This window comes from Budorcas taxicolor, chromosome 1 (assembly GCF_023091745.1).
Source record: "Budorcas taxicolor isolate Tak-1 chromosome 1, Takin1.1, whole genome shotgun sequence".
Taxonomy (NCBI): domain Eukaryota; kingdom Metazoa; phylum Chordata; class Mammalia; order Artiodactyla; family Bovidae; genus Budorcas; species Budorcas taxicolor.
Window position 1 is genome coordinate 48,174,016 of NC_068910.1, and position 20,840 is coordinate 48,194,855.

At 40.9% G+C, this 20,840-nt stretch overlaps 1 protein-coding gene across 1 annotated transcript in view; it reads right to left on the reverse strand.

Moving 5' to 3' along the window:
- The window catches only part of WDR48 (WD repeat domain 48), a 47,695-nt gene that overhangs the window by 16,542 nt on the left and 10,313 nt on the right, over positions 1 to 20,840 (reverse strand). Inside the window, exons 2-10 of the mRNA XM_052637301.1 lie at positions 17,421 to 17,561; positions 15,291 to 15,369; positions 14,475 to 14,557; positions 14,227 to 14,356; positions 12,054 to 12,142; positions 11,562 to 11,663; positions 5,314 to 5,538; positions 3,559 to 3,633; positions 1,745 to 1,847 (exon numbers count right to left, since the gene is read on the reverse strand). Of these exons, the coding sequence (XP_052493261.1) occupies positions 1,745 to 1,847; positions 3,559 to 3,633; positions 5,314 to 5,538; positions 11,562 to 11,663; positions 12,054 to 12,142; positions 14,227 to 14,356; positions 14,475 to 14,557; positions 15,291 to 15,369; positions 17,421 to 17,561 (1,027 nt within the window). The remainder of the gene's footprint in view (positions 1 to 1,744; positions 1,848 to 3,558; positions 3,634 to 5,313; positions 5,539 to 11,561; positions 11,664 to 12,053; positions 12,143 to 14,226; positions 14,357 to 14,474; positions 14,558 to 15,290; positions 15,370 to 17,420; positions 17,562 to 20,840) is intronic.

The window sequence follows — 20,840 nt, forward strand, 5'->3', positions numbered from 1 at the left end:
AAATTCACAGTACAGCAATGATGTTAAGTGACATGTAACAAAGTGTAAATCACAGTAGCCCCCAGAAAGGAGACCATATAATTATGTCTAAGGCAATTTAAAGCTAACCAAAGAAAAACTGTCTGATTTTAAGTACAGATTATAGATGAAAAGACTCTTTATTCACGTCAAGGGACTACTAGTGGAAAACTGTTACAGAGCAAACACCTTAACAATTTTTTTTACCCACTGGGAAAAGTCAAAATGACGACAGGACATCTCTGAATTAGTTTCATCTCTTACTAACGTTTGCTTCCTATCTTACTTCTCTTTTATGCCTCCTGAATGAACATCCTATCCTAATGGCAGTGGCAGGGACATCTAACCCTAGCCCCAAACTCTGACCTTGAAATCAGAGCTGCCACTTCCAGTTGTAGAATGTAGAATCCAGAGGCCAGATCTGACCCATTCTGGCTTGTGCCAAAAACAACATTGTATCTTTTACAGAGCGGCTGTTGGCTTCACCAATACCATGATTATTAGTCTAATGCTTGGCAAAAAGATGAATTCAAGAAAGCCCAATTTTTAAAGTCACTAGAGGAGAGTGAGAAAATTGGCTTAAAGCTCAACATTCAGAAAACGAAGATCATGGCATCCGGTCCCATCACTTCAATGGGAAATAGATGGGGAAACAGTGGACGCAGTGTCAGACTTTATTTTTTTGGGCTCCAAAATCACTGCAGATGGTGACTGCAGCCATGAAATTAAAAGACACTTACTCCTTAGAAGAAAACTTATGACCAACCTAGACAGCATATTCAAAAGCAGAGACATTACTTTGCCGACCAAGGTCCGTCTAGTCAAGGCTATGGTTTTTCCTGTGGTCATGTATGGATGTGAGAGTTGGACTATGAAGAAGGCTGAGCGCTGAAGAATTGATGCTTTTGAACTGTGGTGTTGGAGAAGACTATTGAGAGTTTCTTGGACTGCAAGGAGATCCAACCAGTCCATTCTGAAGGAGATCAGCCCTGGGATTTCTTTGGAAGGAATGATGCTGAGGCTGAAACTCCAGTACTTTGGCCACCTCATGCGAAGAGCTGACTCATTGGAAAAGACTCTGATGTTGGGAGGGACTGGGGGCAGGAGGAGAAGGGTACGACAGAGGATGAGATGGCTGGATGGCATCACTGACTCGATGGACGTGAGTCTGAGTGAACTCTAGGAGTTGGTGATGGACAGGAGGCCTGGCGTGCTGCGATTCATGGGGTCGCAAAGAGTCGGACTGAGCGACTGAACTGAACCGAAATAGCATTTAAAAAACATTTTTTCTTTTATTAAAAATAAGTCAATATACGATTAGCCTTTTCTTGACATCAGAACTACATTTAAAGGAAAGTCATCTCCTTTATTTTTATCAATTTCTTAGTGACTATGCTGCTGCTGCTAAGTCACTTCAGTCATGTCTGACTCTGTGCGACCCCAGAGACGGCAGCCCACCAGGCTCCCCTGTTCCTGGGATTCTCCAGGCAAGAACACTGGAGTGGGTTGCCATTTCCTTCTCCAATGCATGAAAGTGAAAAGTGAAAGTGAAGTCGCTCAATCATGTCCAACTCCTTGCGACCCCATAGACTGCAGCCCACCAGGCTCCTCTGTCCATGGGATTTTCCAGGCAAAAGTACTGGAGTGGGGTGCCATTGCCTTCTCCGCTTAGTGACTATGGTTAACCTCAATAAAAGGTATAATACCTTCCAATAGCCTTACTTACCTTTAATAACCTGGTCAGGTTGTGTACAAAGGGGTGTTATAGGATTTGTACAGTCATTGTCATAATCTCCAGAGGCTCTGAAATTATGAATTCCCTTCAATGTCTAAAGGAATAAAATTCATTATTTAATCATTTTATACTTTATAGCTTTTCAATAGGTTTAAAGTGCCAAGAAAAACAAAGAGCAAATGAGAAAAACCCAACAATAACATCAACCAAAAAATACTTAGACACAAAGTACTATTATCTACTGTGAGTAAAAAAATACAAAACGAAAATTAAGAAGGGAGAGTTGTCTTTTTGGAGAGAACACTAGGCACTCTTCTGGGTAAAGCTATGTTGATCTCAAATTGGCACAAAGAAACTTAGACAAGATATATGGTCTTTTTTATAAGTACAAAGAAAGATAACCTGACCTACATAGAAAATAAGAATAAAAGCAAACACTTTCTCTTTTGTTATCCACAAACAGTCTGGTAAGCAAGAAAATGGACATCTTAATTTAAACTTAACTATTTATTCTTAAATCTTAATTAAATGTACTTTTTTTACTTCACTCTGCTTACCCTTTATTTCGATCCTTGTTCTTTCTGCTATGAAGAAAAAGGAAATGAATTTGAAAAAACAATTCTGCTTTCTCTTATGTTTAGGGAAACAGAACTGTAATGAGCTTCCCTGCTGCACTGGTACTTGGACTGCCTCTCTTCAAGTACACGTCCGTAAGGTCAGAAGTTGTAGTGACCTTTACTGGCTGTGTCAGGGCACAGTGCCTATGCATACACATTAAATGTGTATCCTGGCTCCTAACAAACAGGTCAGAAGCTGTATTTTGACTATGACCTTAATTTTTATACAATCCTTAGGATCACACCTGCATTCACAGGGGCGTTCAGATTTTTGCCACTGTCTAAATTTTGGATTTTCGTCCTGCTACTGAAAGTCATGGCATCCGGTCCCATCACTTCATGCCAAATAGATGGGGAAACAATGGAAACAGTGACAGATTTTGTTTTCTTGGGCTCCAAAATCACTGCAGATGGTGACTGCAGCCATGAAATTAAAAGATGCTTGCTCCTTGGAAGAAACGCCATGACAAACCTGCTGCTGCTGCTGCTAAGTCGCTTCAGTCGTGTCCGACTCTGTGCGACCCCAGAGATGGCAGCCCAGCAGGCTCCCCCGTCCCTGGGACTCTCCAGGCAAGAACACTGGAGTGGGCTGCCATTTCCCTCTCCAATACAAACCTAGACAGCATATTAAAAAGCAGAGACGTTACTTTGCCGACAAAGGTCTGTCTAGCCAAAGCTATGGTTTTTCCAGTAGCTATGGTTTCTCCAGTAGTCATATATGGATATGAGAGTTGGACCATAAAGAAAGCTGAGCACCGAAGAATTGATGCTTTCGAACTGTGGTGTTGGAGAAGACTCTTGAGAGTCCCTCCAGATCAAACCAGTCCATCCTAAAAAAAATCAGTCTTAAACATTCATTGGAAGGACTGCTGCTGAAGCTGAAGCTCCAATACTTTGGACACCTGATGTGAAGCGCTAACTCCTTAGAAAAGACCCTGAAGCTGGGCAAGATTGAAGGCAGGAGGAGACAGGGACGATGGAGGATGAGATGGTTGGATGGCATCACTGACTCAATGGATATGAGTTTGAGTAAGCTCTGGGAGTTGGTGATGGACAGGGAAGCCGGGTGTGCTGCAGTCCATGGGGTTGCAAAGAGTCAGACTTGACTGAGTGACTGAACTGACTGACAGTCATGCTCACACTGAGCATTTGTTACTTTGCCAGCATTTGGTACAGTTGCTCACTTACCCATTTATTTACTGTAGACTTTGTTGTTGCAACCCAAATTGCAGGAGGGGGGTCAGCTGATCTGTCAAGTTCCATCTGAAACAAGGCACAAAAATACCGCTGTATGGAATGTTGATTCTTCCGAACCGCCAGGACCAGCTAAACAGTATTAAATACCAACTCCTCCATTCAATATTGTATGGTGATAATACCACAGGCATGTGTTAAAAGCCAGGGATGCACAGAAGAATGAAAGGGTCTCTCTGATAATGGAATTTAGAGCCCTACATAAGTGGAATGGGGTGACATCTTACTAAAAACAAGGGCTTCAAGTTTCAAGTGTGGTTAATTTAAGGCTTCTAAATGGGAATAGTCAAAAGGATGACTTACCCTTCCTTCCTGGTTTTACCACTCTTCTGTTTTTATGTTCTTAATAACAAGAAAATAAGTTTTCTTTTTTCTTTGGAAATGAGTGTAGCAAGAAACAAAATAACTGTTCTAATGAGACAGTGAAAGTAAATGGTACTCCTGCCATGCACCATACCTACTCCCCACCAGGAACAGTCTGCACAGTGGGGGCCATTTACTGTCTCTTCCCGTATTTTTAAAATACTGCACATATGAAAATAAATACACACCTATGCACACATTATGCAAATGACGTGATCTGCCCACTCTTCTTCCTGCACCAGGAAACTGCAGGTTTTGAGACATGAGGACAGGACTGGAACACTGGCAACCAGGAATCCTCTTTAGTTCAGAGTGATGCTCCTTACATTTATGCCTGGGCTAAATCCCTCTTGTCTTTTTCTCCACAGCCCAGAGATCCTGGCAGCCGCAGGCTTTGCAGTGCAGAGTTTCCCCTCCACACCTGTCTCTCCCCATCAGCCTGCTTCCTGCACACATGCTGTGTCTCTGTGACTTTGGCCTCAACTCTCTTGCTTCTCTAAAGGATTATGGCTTCTGTCCATTAGGCTGTGCCATCTGCTTTAAAGAACTGTACTTGGCCAGTATTACGTGAGCTCTCAGACCACAGGCATCCTCTCAAGTGTCTCATCTGACCTGTAGTCTGTCTCAGCTCTTACTCCTATACTGTGGTCTGAGTGTCAGATGTCACTTCGTTTTGCAGATGATGGCTATTTGAAGTTCTGTTTTCAGATGATCTCTGAGAAGGGGTTGGCAGGGGGGGAGAGTGCTTGGTAGGGGGAGAGTGCTGTCTTTATGCCTCCATTTTAAATCTGGAAATCTCCTCACCATTGTTTTAATGTGCAATTCTGTGAATATCAGTGAGACTGAACACCTTGTCAATGATGACTGTCCATTTTTTCAGGCTAGGCTTCACTTTTAGCAGGTGTCAACACAGATGGCTTCTCAAGTACCCACCTCCCAGGACTACTCTGAGGCAGTGGTGGTTTGCAATTTGAACCTGCCTCTCCCCCTTCTTCAGGAGCACTCTTCCACATTCCCCACGTGACACAGTGGACACATTTCTGCTTTGCTGTCCACTCACAGATACCTGAACTCCTCTATTCCTCCTCTAAGGACAGGTTAGGAAAGCCAGCAGAGCCCAGGAGCACTGTGGGTCAGTTCACAGGATTCACCAGTGTGACAGTCATCCATGCCTGATGTTCCCAGGAAGTCACTATTTCTTCTACGGTTGGCTAAGAAGTATCTTTTCTACAACCTAACAGGTGACTCAGGTTTTAATATTGATTTTGATGTATTTGGCTAGCGCATGTAACAATCTAAATCATAAAACTAAAACGTATGACATACCTTGAGAACTGGCGCTTTTTCTTCACAAATTAGCACCCGAATATCAGGGTTTCTTAGGTCTGTGCAATAAATCTTCCTGTCCCTTCCTCCAGAATACACGTGTGTGAAGGCATCGTTGACCTGCAGGGCCCACACACCTTCATCATGCACTCGATACGTTGCTATACATCTCTGCTGGCCAAGGGACCAAAGGCGGATTGTCCCATCTGAACTGCCGGAAAGGCACTGGGGATGGAGAAAGCTAAGGTAAGAAACCTGCCAAAAAGATCCTGCTTTCTTGTGCTCTGCTCTTGGCTTCTTTCCTGACTTTATATTGTCAAAATGTGTCTCTAATAACCTGCATTACTGCCTCTGGTAAAAGACTTCTGATAAGCATGCATCACAGGCTGTGATGACCAAAGGCAACAATACAGGCTCAAGCAGGGAACCCTCTGAGGAAAACTTCCTTGGTACCTGGCCCCCTGCAGCATCACCATCTTGTGTCCCATTCCACACCCAGTGAGGCAGAAACTCTGGTGGGGTTCAGCAATCCGTGTTTTGACAAGCTCTCCAGGTCACTCTGTCTGGTACGCCAAGTTTGACAAGCATTGCACTAGCCCAGAGCCCTGGGTCACAGCTCTGTTTTGTCCTCTTCCTCACTGCTCTGGATTCATGATGACTTGCCAGGTCTCCTGGATTTTACTGACAAGACTCAAATGCAAAATCCAGCTTGCCACTCACTCTGTGTGAGCGTCGCTACTTTCCATATGAGCCTCAAGTTCAACATCCATTAATACAAAATGTAAACCCTCCCCATTCAGAGTTAACACTGGCAATTCTGACATTTCTGAAGGCTCAACTGCATGCGAGTTGCTGGTACTCTTATCAGAGCTGAGCACACGGAGTGTGACAGAAACAGGGAGAACCAGCCACCCCACATTTGCATTCAGCATGCCTGGTATTCTCCACCAGTTACTGTGGTCACCTGAGGAAAGGGAGAAAAGCTTATTTTTCTGGGGAAAAAAGCCCTGAGGAGAAAGCAACTGCTGGTGCTGGTATATGAAATCAAGCAGGCAAAGAACTTCAAAGAAGAGAAGATAGTTGTGGGCTGGGAGACCTGGATAGTGTTTGAACAGGTGAGGCCTTTAGGAATATTAAGGATTAACTGGCCTGTTCTGTGACTCGAAAGGCTTTCCGAACTCTGGATATGTTTAATTAAACAAACATTATACTAACAGACGCCCCCATAAGCTGTCAGGAGCATCAGAGTTTGAATCATTGATTATAACTAGTTTGCAAGAGAACCAAGAGACTAACCAGTAAAGAGACTGTCAGCAGTAAGGCTGTAAGGAGACCTTCATCACGTGTGTAGGAGCACTGTGGTAGTGTAATGGGGGGCAGGCAGGGAGGAGTCCCCCACTCCAGGATGAGGTGCTTCGCTGAGGCGGCGAAGCTGTTAGCAAAGCTCTGATCACTCAGCTCCTAGACCACAGATCTACAGGGAATAAGGTCTGACAACTTTAGGATAAGGAAGGCAAAGGTGATGGGTTGGAAGTCCTCACAGGCTGGGTAACTTAAAACAGTAAAGAGGTAAATTCCAAACCAAGAATGCACAGCTGAAAGCAGCTGAGGAAATACAGCTATAGTATATTAGAGTTCTACATCCACCCGGATATAGAATACAAAATAATCTTTGATAGTAATCAGTATTCTAAGACTGTTAAAAAGCAGGCCCCCAAATAGACAGCAATCACTTTTAAAGCACCAAGTTGGCAAATGAGTTTGTAGTATTCAGTAGTATGGTTAGAAGATATGCCTATTTTACAGGAATTCTAGTGCCTGATGTCCTTTAGGACCTAGAGGGTTCATCCAAACACTTCCCACTGACCCCAACCTTCCACTGGATAAACATGAAGACCCCTTCATCAAGGTGGTTTCTGGGACTAGGACAGAATGCCCCAAGTGGCTCTGCTAAGTCAGACTCAGGGGATCAGATCCTATAGCCTGATTGGGTGCTCTGTGCTTTTGCCAATAGAGATGAGAAGTACCAGTGTACTGCGGCAAGACTGCTGTTGATCAACACACGGTGTTTCTGGGATGGTCACTTATACACAGTTGTAACTGCCAAAAGAGAGCAGCCCAGCGGGCTAGTCAGGAGCAAGGAGTGGCCTAATGCTCGAAGAGCCCCTGGGCCTATAGGTTAGATTCAGCAAGATTTGTATCAGCAAGGAAAATCCTGTGAGTGACACACAAGGACATGACTGACTCAGAACAAGACAGCAGCTGCCCCAGTCTCCTCAAGCAACTGACTGAGCAAGTGCAAGGAATAAAAAGTCAGCTGGCTTGGCCCAGGAATGCTGGCACCAATCAAAACAACTTTAGTGAAGAGAGACCTCAAATAGTAAGATTTGCTAAATATCCTACGACAACAAAGGAAGTGCGGCAATAGGCTGACACTGATAGGATTCATTGGCCTATTATACATATCATCACAAGTCCCTGACTTACGCCACCAGGGACCCTACATGAGAAGCTGCAGGGCAACTCTACAGGATTTAATATATACTCTGGTCCAGTAACCAATAACTTTCTCTTCCATGTTGCAAGAGTTCAAGAATCAGTAAGTAAACGTTTCTTTTCCCTTCTCTCTTTTCACCAGATAAGTGGCTATTCTAGGTGTTTTCTTGATCAATTCCCTAATGTAAAGATGCCATGTTGTTGGTGGCTCAATTTACATTTAGTTTCTCATTGCCAATAAGGAAAATGGATAAAGGGAGAACTAGAGGAGAAAAACTACTGGCTTAACTCTGCACTCTAAGGCAGACAGGCAGCTTTTAAAGTAGCACCATATCACCATCTGTGCTTTCAGTAAGGGAAGCTGACTTGAGGTGAAGTGCATTTATAACCATATAAGAAAGCCTTTCTGAGATATCAATGCAAAGAAATAGAGGAAAAGAATAGAATGGGAAAGACTAGAGATCTCTTCAAGAAAATTAGGTACCAAGTGAACATTTCATGCAAAGATGGGCACAATAAAGGACAGAAATGGTATGGACCTAACAGAAGCAGAAGATATTAAGAGGAGAAATAATACACAGAAAAACTATACAAAAAAGATCTGCATGACCCAGATAATCACAATGGTGTGATCACTCACCTAGAGCCAGACATCCTGCAATGTGAAGTCAAGTGGGTCTTAGGAAGCATCACTATGAACAAAGCTAGTGGAGGTGATGGAATTCCAGTTGACTATTTCAAATCCTAACAGATGATGCTGTATATGCCAGCATATTTGGAAAACTCAGCAGTGGCCACAGGACTGGAAAAGGTCAGTTTTCATTCCAATCCCAAAGAATGCTCAAACTGACGCACAATTGCACTCATCTCACACGCCAGTAAAGTAATGCTCACAATTCTCCAAGCCAGGCTTCAACAGTATGTGAACTGTGAACAGATGTTCAAGGTGAATATAGAAGGTAGAGGAACCAGAGGTCAGATTGTCAACATCCGCTGGATCATTGAAAAACCAAGAGAGTGCCAGGAAAACATCTACTTCTGCTTTATTGACTTATGCCAAAGCCCTTGACTATGTGGATCACAACAAACTGTGGAAAATTCTTAAAGAGGTGGAAATACCAGACCACCTGACCTGTCTCCTAAGAAATCTGTATGCAGGTCAGGAAGCAACAGTTAGAAATGGACATGGAACAATAGATTGCTTCCAAATAGGGAAGGAATATGTCAAGGCTGTATACTGTCACCTTGCTTATTTAACTTACATGTAGAGTACATCATGCAAAATGCTGGCTGGATGAAGCACAAGCTGGAATCAAGATTTCTGGGAGAAATATCAATAACCTCAGATACAAAGATGACACCACCCTTATGGCAGAAAGCGAAGAAGAACTAAAGAGCCTGTTGATGAAAGTGAAAGAGGAGAGTGAAAAAGTTGGCTTAAAGCTCAACATTCAGAAAATGAAGATCATGGCCTCTGGTCCCATCACTTCATGGCAAACAGATGGGGAAACAATGGAAACAGTGACAGATTTTATTTTCTTGGGCTCCAAAATCACTGGAGATGGTGACTGCAGCCACGAAATTAAAAGACGCTTGTTCCTTGGTAGAAAAGCTATGACAAACCTAGACAGCATATTAAAAAGCAGAGACATTACTTTACCAACAAAGGTCTGTCTAGTCAAAGCTATGGTTTTTCCAATAGTCATGTATGGATGTGAGAGTTGGACTATAAAGACAGCTGAGCACCGAAGAATTGATGCTTTTGAACTATGGTGTTGGAGGAGACTTGAGAGTCCCTTCGACTGCAAGGAGATGCAACCTGTCCATCCTAAAGGAGATCAGTCCTGAGTATTCATTGGAAGGACTGATGCTGAAGCTGAAACTCCAATACTTTGGCCACTTCATGAGAACTGACTCATCTGAAGAGCTTGATGCTGGGAAAGACTGAAGGTGGGAGAAGGGGACAACAGAGGATGAGACGGTTGGATGGCATCACTGATGTGATAGACATGAGTTTGAGTAAACCCTGGGAGTTGGTGATGGACAAGGAGGCCTGGTGTGCTGCAGTCCATGGAGCTGCGAAGAGTCAGACACAACTGAGTGACTGAACTGAACTGATGCCACTTTTATCGTTTTAGTTAAAAGCACATTCATAATTATCTACAGAAGAAACAAGGCATGGAGTGAAGCAGAAAGGAGGAGATCTCAGGAAGTCCACCAGGCCCACAGCCCCCTTCTGAAAACCATCTAGTCTACCGCCTCTAGTTAAGGGCAGTCCCATGGAGCCCATACAATCCAGTTTGTTCCTGGACAAAGCTAACAGAAGAAGGCTTGGACAACCATATCAAGTGCAACCTAGCAGCTACTGCAAAACAGTGAGGAGCTGACTGCACTGGGCTTTTTAGACTCAGGTGAAAATGCTACTACAAAGAAACTCAAGAGTCCTAGAAAATGCCATGGTTTGCAGACAAGAACGTACCTATTATTTCTACTTTTCTCACCAACTATACTAACTAAAGACTATGATTCCCACTTTGCAGACAACAAACTAAGGACACGTAAAGAAGAGTTCTCTGCTCAAGGACACACAATACATGAGTATCAAGATCCTTCCATGTCTCTAAAGACCTCTATGGGCATCTTCCAGCCTCTCTACCTGGTTCTGAAAAGTGATTTCCTTCCCTTGGCCAGTTTTTCAACTTTCCTTTCACCTCTGGAAACAAAGGCTTCACTGATTCATGGATGAGGCAACATCCCTGATGTTATTTCATGGGAGTAATGGACCGATGGTGTTTCTCATCCAGTCACATTCGTACTCTCCCTTTTCCAGCCCCATCACAATCAATTCCAATGATCCCTGCCTATGAAAAAAACGGCAGCAGTACACGGGAGAGGTGTGTCATAACATAAAACGGTGCTCAGTTTTTGTTTTTTTACTGTCTATATTATGAAAGATCACTTTTCTACTGCTATAGAACAGACAGAATTGTGATTTATAATTCACAAATTATGTGGCTGAATATTAATACCTGTTCAAACATTACCAAAATGTTTTTCTTTGAAATGCTGACTTTAAGTTCTATGTTAGATAACAAAACTACAGTCCATATCTATATAGTCAACTGACAAGATCTGCCTAAGAAACCAGACCCACTGTGAGGATATTTTCCACTGCCAGAAAGCACTCAATACCAAAGATTCCTTCTGCTTCAAAAAAGGAAGCATTTTAAATTATTTTAGCCTATATATATGTGTGTATTTATGGATGGATGCTCAGTTCTGACTTTTTGAGACCTCATGGACGGCAGCCTGCCAGGTTCCTCTATCCATGGGATTTTCCAGGCAAGAATACAGGAGTGGGTTGCCATTTCCTCCTCCAGGAGATCTTTCCGACTCAAGGATCAAACCCACGTCTCCTGTAGTTCCTGCATTGGCAAGCAATCCTTTACCACTGAGCCACCTGGGAAGCCCTTATTTTAGTCTATACATAATTGTGTATGCTCACCTGCATTAGAATTATTCTTAGGATATCCTTTGCTTGGCTTTTCTTTAAAAGTTATGCAAACAAGATAATTTCAAAATGTGGATTATTATATGTGCAATTGAGTATTTTAAGGATTTAAGACCACAGTTTATAATGTGTGTAGCTTTTGGTTTAAACCAACTATGCAACAACATAGAAAGTGGGGGAGCTTCTGCTGTATGAAATTTCTGACAAGGTCAGTAGGTAAATGCTCGTGTGAACTGCATACCTGTGTGCCATCTCTGTTCAACAGCAATGCTTTAACATTATCTGTGTGCCCTTTTAGCTTCATTAGTTTTGCACATGTTCTCGGATCCCATACTCTCAAAACCTGTGAATCATACAACGTATCATACAAGCGATCAAATTTAAATAGTAGATGGATTCTATAAATCAAATGGTAACCACTAAGTTCTGTGATGGTAGTACTACTTCAGCCAACAGTGTTCCAGTGTCCAAGGCTCCCAAATTTTTTATGCGGGAGGAAGCCTCTTTAATGTAAAAAAAAAATGCACAGGCCTCCCCACTCCACCCTCCAACCCTGGCACCACACACATGACAGTAATTATACAGTTATACCCTTATTTGTTCAAATAAAGCCTTTATTTTTAGTATCCACCAGGCAAAACCACTGTCTATATATTTTGTAATTACAAAGATCAAATTATTTTGGTTTCTTTGTTTTCTAGTGTTAAAATATACCCCTTAAGTTCCCCCTTACCTTCTCAGTGGACCCTGATACAATGATTGTTCCCAGTTGATTCATTGCCAGGCTATAAATGGAATCTTTGTTCCCACTTAAAGAAGAAGCTATTAAGGATAAATAGAGCTAAAGGTTAAAATCATCAGCTGTTTAGTAGCTAGTCAGCACAAACTGCAAGTTTAATTATTTGATTTAGAAAATCTTATCTTTATGAGGACTCTTAAGGAAGAGAAATTTACCTATTATGGAGATAGTTCTAAATAATACTATTAAAATTTACATCCCTTCTGGATTTGAGCATACACAAATGCTCAATAAATATTTACTAAATTGAACTGAACTGCCACTTAAAAGCTATTCACGTAAGTAACATATTTTCAAAGATACACGGCCAATAAAAATGAAAACTATAGCTAAACTCATTTTTACCAGAAAACATAAATCAAAACAAAATACTATTTTCACTGACAAAATCAGTAAAAAACAAGGCAATATACTTGGTTCTCAAAAAACATAGTTGAAATGGCACTCTCATACATTACCTGTGGAAGGATAATTTGGTACAACTCTTCTGGAAGGAAATTAGGCACTATGTGGCAAGAATTGCATTCATGCTCTCTGATTCAGAAGTCAATACCACTGAAGCACATACATAAAACTGTCCATACAGTATGATTCCAACTTTACAACAGGAATAAGTATAAACAAAAATACTGATTGTGAGTAAAGGAATAAATACATATAAAGTATTTAGAAAAGTAACTGCTTCTATTGAATGCTCAATAAATGTTAGCTATTATCATTATTTCCATAATGATAAAAAGTGTGTCTGATATCCTCTCTAAACAGTTCTAAGTAGAATATACTTGTGCTGAATCTATACCACTAAGCCTCATCTCTGACCTTGAGACAATCCTCCTTTTTTGGCTTCATTCCCTCTTGTTAGTGTCTCTTTCAGGCAGGCCTTACATTAGAGAGAATTAAATGATGCATTATGACAGCCCCAGTAGGGACCAGCTGCTGAATCCCTGAGACTGTGTACATTAATCACAGAGAACAAGGGAAGAATAGTGTTTAAACCTTCACATATTTCCTGAGAAAAAAGGGCAAAATAATATTTAAGAAATTATAAACACCAGTCTCCCAACCTGCTCTTCTTGACACATACTAGATTACATTAGAATTGCTAGCTATGTCAACATGAGTATTACACAGTCATGACAAACTGGATCTGTCATGCAGGGATCCAGATAGTTCAGGCCCACATCATGAACACAGATCTTCTAAGCCAGGCTTAGCCAAAAATATGCTCCTAGGAGTCCCTACTGACACCAGGCCGAACTTCAAGTCTAACCTGTCTGGGTCTGACTGGGTAACTGAGATCTTAGTTGATAAGGCATCCATGCTATTAACTCGCTGTGAAGGTTTCTGAATTGTCTCTAGAAGCTAGGGTCAGCCTTCCTGCACTCTTCTGGAATTGGTTGAATTCTTAAGGCTGCTCTGAAAGGGTCCTACAGTATTGGCACTAAAAGCCCTCTTTCTTCCCTTTGGGTATTTTCCTATGTGGTTATTAACTTGAAGGCTGTTAATATCCAGTAACACTTTTCCTGGGGTAGGAAAATGGCAACCCACTCCAGGATTCTTGCCTGGAAAGTCTCATGGACAGAGGAGCCTGCTGCTACTGCTGCTAAGTCACTTCAGTCATCTCTGACTCTGTGCGACCCCATAGATGGCAGCCCACCAGGCTCCCCTATCCCTGGGATTCTCCAAGGGTCGCAGAGAGGAGTCGGACACAACTAAGCACAACACTTCTAAAAGTCAAGAGTTGCCTACTTTTGGCCAGGTAGTCACTACTTTCATCAGTAATATCTGCCTAGAGTGTGGCCCTGGGCCAGGTAAAGCTGTAGGATATATTAATAAAAAGTAATAAGACAGACGCTTCTGCACTCTGGAAGCTTATATGTTAGCTAGGGAGCTAACATGCTACGTACAAAAATGGCCAGGTTACACCTGGAGAAGTTACCATTTTTAGACCACAGTGAGGAACTAGCTTCTAATCACACTCTCAGGGACTAGAACGCTACAGGCAGAACCACTGTCTTGATGCAAACTTATCAAATTTGTTTTATAAACCATTCTTTATTTATGTCAACTTGGATCACTTTCAAAGAAAAATTTTCAAACACCTTACTTGTGACGGTGTTATTTGAGGCAGTCAGTGCTGTTAGAGTATTCACATCCCAAAGGAATATTTGTCGGTCCAATCCAGCTGATGCTACAAGTTCCTTATCCTTGGCATATGCTAAGGCCTTTACATAATCCTGTAACAAAACATATATATTATGATCTACTCTGTAGACCAATAAGCAAATGAGCCATATAAAGTACTGAGATCCTCGTACTGCACTAAAGACACTGAGACTGCGTTAGTTGTCTTACCTTATGCGTCCTTAATGTTGACATGCAAAATCCCTTATGCGCGTTCCATACTTTTACTGTTGTATCAGAAGAAGCAGATATTACTAGAAGAGGCAAAGAATGAACAAACCCCTTAGTAGTGTGTTTTAACACCATTTTAAAGAGTTAACTTAAAAAAATTGACACTGTCTCAAACTTTCATATATACAAAATGTTCATACATAAATATTTGAATATTTATGTATGTTGAATATTTATAATATTCCTAATGTTAATTCAAACATCTTAACATTCACATACTCACACATACACATATGTATCTAAAAGTTCTTTCTAGAACTTTTTATATTTTGTCTCAAATATTTTTTTAAATAAGCAAGACAAACTCTTCAATGTTCCAGCTGAAGGTGCAACTAATTTGACTACAAAAAATTCCTCTAAGACAGACTGCAAAACCAAGAAATGGATCTTACCATAAAGAGAACAAAAAGAGACTAATCGCGTTAAAAGAAAAATACATATCGCCTGAGTCTATTTATATACAGTGACAATGCAGGCAAACTAATCAACAGTGCTTAGAGGACACGAGAGCAGTTATCCTGGGACAGGGACAGTGCCTGGAAGGGTGGCCTAAGAGGGATCTTGGTAATCTGTTTCTTGATACGGGTGTTCACTTTGTGAAATTTTATTGAGCTGTACTCTCAGGATATGTGTACTTTTCTGTATGTATGTTACACTTCAAGAAAGAGGCTTACATAACAATGAAAAAATAAAATAAAGAGAAAAATAAATGAATTAAAATCATCCAGAAGCTCAACAATCCAAAGAAATACTTACATGTTTTCCCATTACAACAGAGTACAATGTCATTCACCCAATCAGTATGGTGTTCCATAGATGCTATATATGGATCTTGCTGAAATTACAAGATAAAAATGTCTTTTAGTATATTAGAGGATAAAATATGTCATAAATATATCACAAAAACACGATTATGTTTAGCTTCTTCAATTAATGTGACACACTTCTCTAAGGTCTTCAAATTTACAGCTGAATTCAGAGTAGAATTTCACCAAATGATTGACGCTTCCATATGGCAGATATAAACAGAAGTTTTCTTTTAGAACAGTTTTATTACTGACATAAGCCTCGGGTTCCAGGACAAATGCCCTGAAGTTAGGGAAGGCAACGAGGCCTGGGCTAGGCACTGCGTGAGACACGAGTGCAATGGGAAGGCCTTCACTAGAAAGGATGAGACATGAGCAGATCTGGGGGGATCTGCCTCAGCAGAGGTGAAGGCTCAAAGCAGACAGCGGGGACAGAAAACCAGCTGCTCAGAGTGGTGAGAAGCCTAGCCGGATGGCAGACGAAGATGCCCACTTCCGCTCTTAGCTTCCTGCTGTTGTTTTTACCTGTGAACTGAACATTTCCTCACAGAATCTACAGTCCTTCAGAGAAGAAATGGAAGCCAGTGGCTCAAGGATCACCATTTCAATTCAGTAACTCAAGATTTTTCTACTGCTCTCTCTTGGCTCAATTACCAGGAGAGGCCTTTTAAAGAAGAGTATTTAGTTACACCCTACATCTATGACAGGCAAGTTCAAGATGCTTCATGGGCAAAGAGAATAGCTCTCTACAAGTCTATTTGAGAGCTGACGCTATTCAATCTTGTCATAAAATGAGAACCAGAGAGAGATGTCTGAGGGCTGAAGAGGCAGCTTTCTAACTCTTCCTGGTTAATTCTTGTGTTTTCCTTAATTTGTTTGAAATGCTGTAAATCTCTAGGAAGGTGACATTCCAATTCAAAAGTAGGTTCTGAAAAGCACTTCAGAGCCACAACTTTCTTATTTTTCTATGTTTTTAATATGGGACCTCCACTATTTACGCTGATCAAAGAATTCAAAACTCACTGGGCCAAAGTCCATTTAAAGAAACTATCCAAACTGTGCAAATAGTTGTTCTTTTTCAGATGGAACATCAGACTCTCAGAGCTTGCTAAAACACACAGCCTTTTAAAATGACAAAGTCTAACCTTGGGGTTTCAAGGTTAGATTGGGCTCTAACTCTCTGTCATGAACCAGTTATTCAACCATGGTTTCTCTTAGCCTGTTTTCCCATCATAAGGGGAAAGTGGATCTGCCTTGAAGGATTATTGTGAGAAATAATCTGCGAAACTGCTCTGGTACAACGCTAGGAGATCAAGAAATGCTCCTCCTTCTTCCTGGAATCTTCCTTTCTATGTTATTCATAATATAGGCATTCACACAAAATACAAAAAGAGCGCCTTTCCATCTGACTGGGGCCTTATCTTGACATATCACTAAGTCCTGTTTTCTGTTTTCATATTTTTACATCAACTTTATGCTATATACTAAGACCCTGTGGGTCTTTGTGGGTATAGTAACCACTTTTTTTTTTTTGGCTGTACTGTCACCATGAAAGATCTTAGTTCCCCCAACTGGGGATTGAATCCCCCTCACACACACATTGGGAGTGTGGCATTTTAACCACTGGATGGCCAGGGAAATCCCCACCCTAATCACTTTTAAATGAAGAAAATATTTGTTCAAGGTTAATTATAAATGTAAAAGCATATTCAATCTTTTTTTTAGTAGCACTGAAAAGGGATGCCAAGAAAGCTTTTTGGGAACATATTTAAAACAGAAAAATAAATTGCTGAAAAGAATTCCCCTACCAGAAAGATCTCTAAGCTCCTTTGCAGCAAAGAGCTGTTATCACAAACCTAGTTTATGGAGTCCTTGCCTTAGCTAAAACACTTCTAAAAGTCCCCTGGGGTGTTTTTCTCAGAGGCTTACTGAATTCTGGTTGCAATGTCTTTATTTATAGAGTGTACCAAATAACTGAGTGCTCAAAGAGATTAAATCTGAAACTGTGAAAGGCACCATATTAGACAGACCAAAATTTACTGAGCACAGATTGAAAATATAAACTCAATCCCTGCCTTACCTTGTGCTGATTGACACTCCATATTCTTATGATGGAGTCTCGACCGGCCGTGAAAAGTCTGTTAAGTGCTGGGTCCAGCTGCAGGGCATTGACCCCATTTCGGTTGTACTTCTCCACTTCATCTCGAATAACATAGGAAACCTGACAAATACATCAAGATTGGCTGTTTATGAAGCTATAAGACATGTGATTATAAAATGTAGCCTTCTAGTGGCTAATCTGAAATTCAAACTTCTAATATAAAACTTATTTCCCAATTCGATAAAATTTTTATTTTACTCTATACAGACTGAGGGCTCCCCCAGACGCTCAGTGGTAAAGAATCCTCCTGCAATGCTGGAGTCGCGGGTTCAATCCCTGGGTCGGGAAGATCCCCTGGAAAAGGATATGGCAACCCACTCCAGAATTCTGACTTGGGAAATCCCACGGACAGAGGAGCATAGAGGGCTACAGCCCATGGGGTCTCAAAGAATCGGACACGACTTGGCAACTAAACAACAGCATAGAGACGGAAGGGCTGAGCAGAGAAGAGTGACATTAGCTTAGACCAAGATAAGCAAGTCTGAGGCTAAATACTGCAAATGCCTCCTAACTTGACTCCTTTCCTACCCTGTTTGTCTTTAATCCATTTTCCACAAAGCAGCTGGATGAATCTTTTTTATATATAATTAAATTTATTTATTTTAATTGAAGGATAATTGCTTTACAGTACAGTGTTGGTTTCCACCAAAGACCAACACAAATCAGCCACAGGCATACCTATATCCCCTCACTCAAGAACCTCCCTCCCCATCCCACCCCTCTAGGTTGTTACAGAGCCCCAGTTGGAGTTCCCTGAGTCATACAGCAAATTCCCATTGGCTATCTATTTTACATATGGTAACTGGTTGACTCTTTAAAACATGTAGACAGAAATGTCTTTTTAAAAAATGTGAACATTTTTCCGTTCAGAAACCTCTCTGGGTGCTTACTCCACTAGACTCAGGATTGGGTCTGAAGTTCTCAAGCACCTCTCCAGCCCTCGCCCTTGCTCACCGCTCCCATGCCCCACACACATTGTTCCTCCAGACGGCACACGTGCTGATCCCCTCTGCCTACAAGCTCTTCCTCCCACTGTCTGGCTGACTACCATTGCAGTCTTAAGATTTCTGTGGAAATGATGCTTCCTCAAAAAGGCCTTCTCTGACCTGCTAAGCAAAAATAAGGTTTTGCTCTCCATTAACACACTAAACTTTTTCCTTCAGACTACTTTCCCCGACTTTATTATTGTTGGTAACAATAACACTCTGCTCCACGAGAAAACCCAAGAGAACCAACCAAAAGCCAGTACGATTAAGAAAAACTCAACAAACTGGGTGACAGCCAAAAGCAAAACTTTGTATTAATGAAATAACCAGTAAGGATATAAAGGGGGCAGGGAACTTCACTTACAACAGCAACAAAAATAAATATCTAGAAATTCATTTTGCAAAGAAGATACATGCTGTGCTGGGCTTAGCTGTGTCTGATTCTTTGCGACCCCAAGGACTGTAGCCCGCCAGACTCCTCTGTCCATGGGATTCTCCAGGCCAGAATATTGGAGTGGGTTGCCAAGCCCTCCTCCAGGGGATCTTTCCAACCCAGGCATCAAACCCAGGTCTCCTGCATTGCAGGCAGATTCTTTACTGTCTAAGCCACCAGGGAGGCTCAAGCCACAGGATAAGGTACATAAAAGAAACATCTGAATAAAGGAGACATGCTGTATTGTAGCTCCGGGTGATTCAAAATAAACAATTTTTTCCTAACCTTGTGACTTTAACCGGATTGTGGTCAGAGTTCACTGGATTTTTTTCCTAGAAGCTGACAAAAGTATTAATATATAGCACAATGCCTTGAGGGGCTAACCATGTCACTTTTTAAAATGAAAATATACTCTTTAAAGATCTTAAAAGGTATTACAAAGCTACCAGAACTACAAAGGAAGACCACAATATGACATTAAAGGATCAATGGAATAAAAAAAAAATTCAGAAACATATTTTCCCATTATACACTTTTAATTTTGATATAAACAGATTTTGAACCAGTGGGGGCAGGATAAATTATTTAATAAATTATCAATTAGGTCCTGTGTGCGCTTGAGAAAAAGATGAACAACAGACCAGTTAGACCTAAATAATCTAGGAACATCTATTGGGAAAAATAATATTCTTTTTCTAAATCTTAAACCAAAATGAATTTTCATAAGGACTAAAGATTGAAATTTAATAATCTAATCATGAAAATACTTTAGAAAGATGGCACTCTTTGCAAAAGAAAAGAGGAACACTGATCCAAACCAAACTACAAGCCAAAACTTTCTGTACAGACAAATGTTCACAGCAGCATTAAACGCAATAACCAACAAATGGAAATAACCCAAATGCTCATCAACTGACAAAGGATAAACAGAATGTGGTATGTCCACACAATGTAATGTTACTTAACTATAAAAAAGGAGTGAAGTACTGAAATATGCTATGACAAAGACATTATGCTGAGGCCACAAATTTTATGAATTTATTTACATGAAACGTCCAGAATAGGTTCCATAAATCCAGAGAGACAGAAAGTAGATTAACGGTTTCCAGGGGCTTGGATGAGAGGAGGACGGGGAATGACTACTATTGGGTACAGGATTTCTTTTTCAGGATGAAGGTGTTCTGGAATTAAGTGATCAATTTACTTTGTGAATATATTAAGAATCAGTGAGTTGTATACTTTAGAAGGTAAATTCATGTGAATTTTATCTTACTAAAGCTGTTATTTAAAACAAAATGAAGTTCTGAGTGTCAAAAATTAACAGGAACAAAGTTACAAGGCAAACACTTAACTGGGGGGAAAATGAATACAAAAGACAAAAGTTTACTCTTGACAACATACAAAGATTCCTTAGATAACAATAATAAAAAGTCAGACTCTCCACGAGAAAGACCAAGGAAGGTCACAAAGAGGAAATTTTTTAAAAAGCAAAGAAAACAGCCAACAAACAAAAATAATGAAAGCTGTGAAATGGGTCAGGGTTGTATACGCAAAGACAAGGAAGATGTCTTAACCCAGCCTTTTGGGTGCAAGTAACTGTAACTGAAATTTACTCAAACCAGCTTAAGTTTTTTTTTTTTTTAAAGGAGAATTCAAGATGAATTTAACAACAATATCTAACAGAGCCCAAGGGCAGGAAATACAGTCATGACTCATAAGAGACATTTTAAAAATAAAATCATGGCACTTCTCTACTGAAGCTTTTCACTGCATTTAAAGTCGAGTCCAAATTCCTCACATGCTTTGGTTCTCCCCTGCATCTTCACACTCACCTCAAACTAAGTCCCCCCACGCTCTTGCACAACCACCACACCAAATTCCTTCCCTGTTCCTCAAACACATCAAGCTCTTTCTCATCCT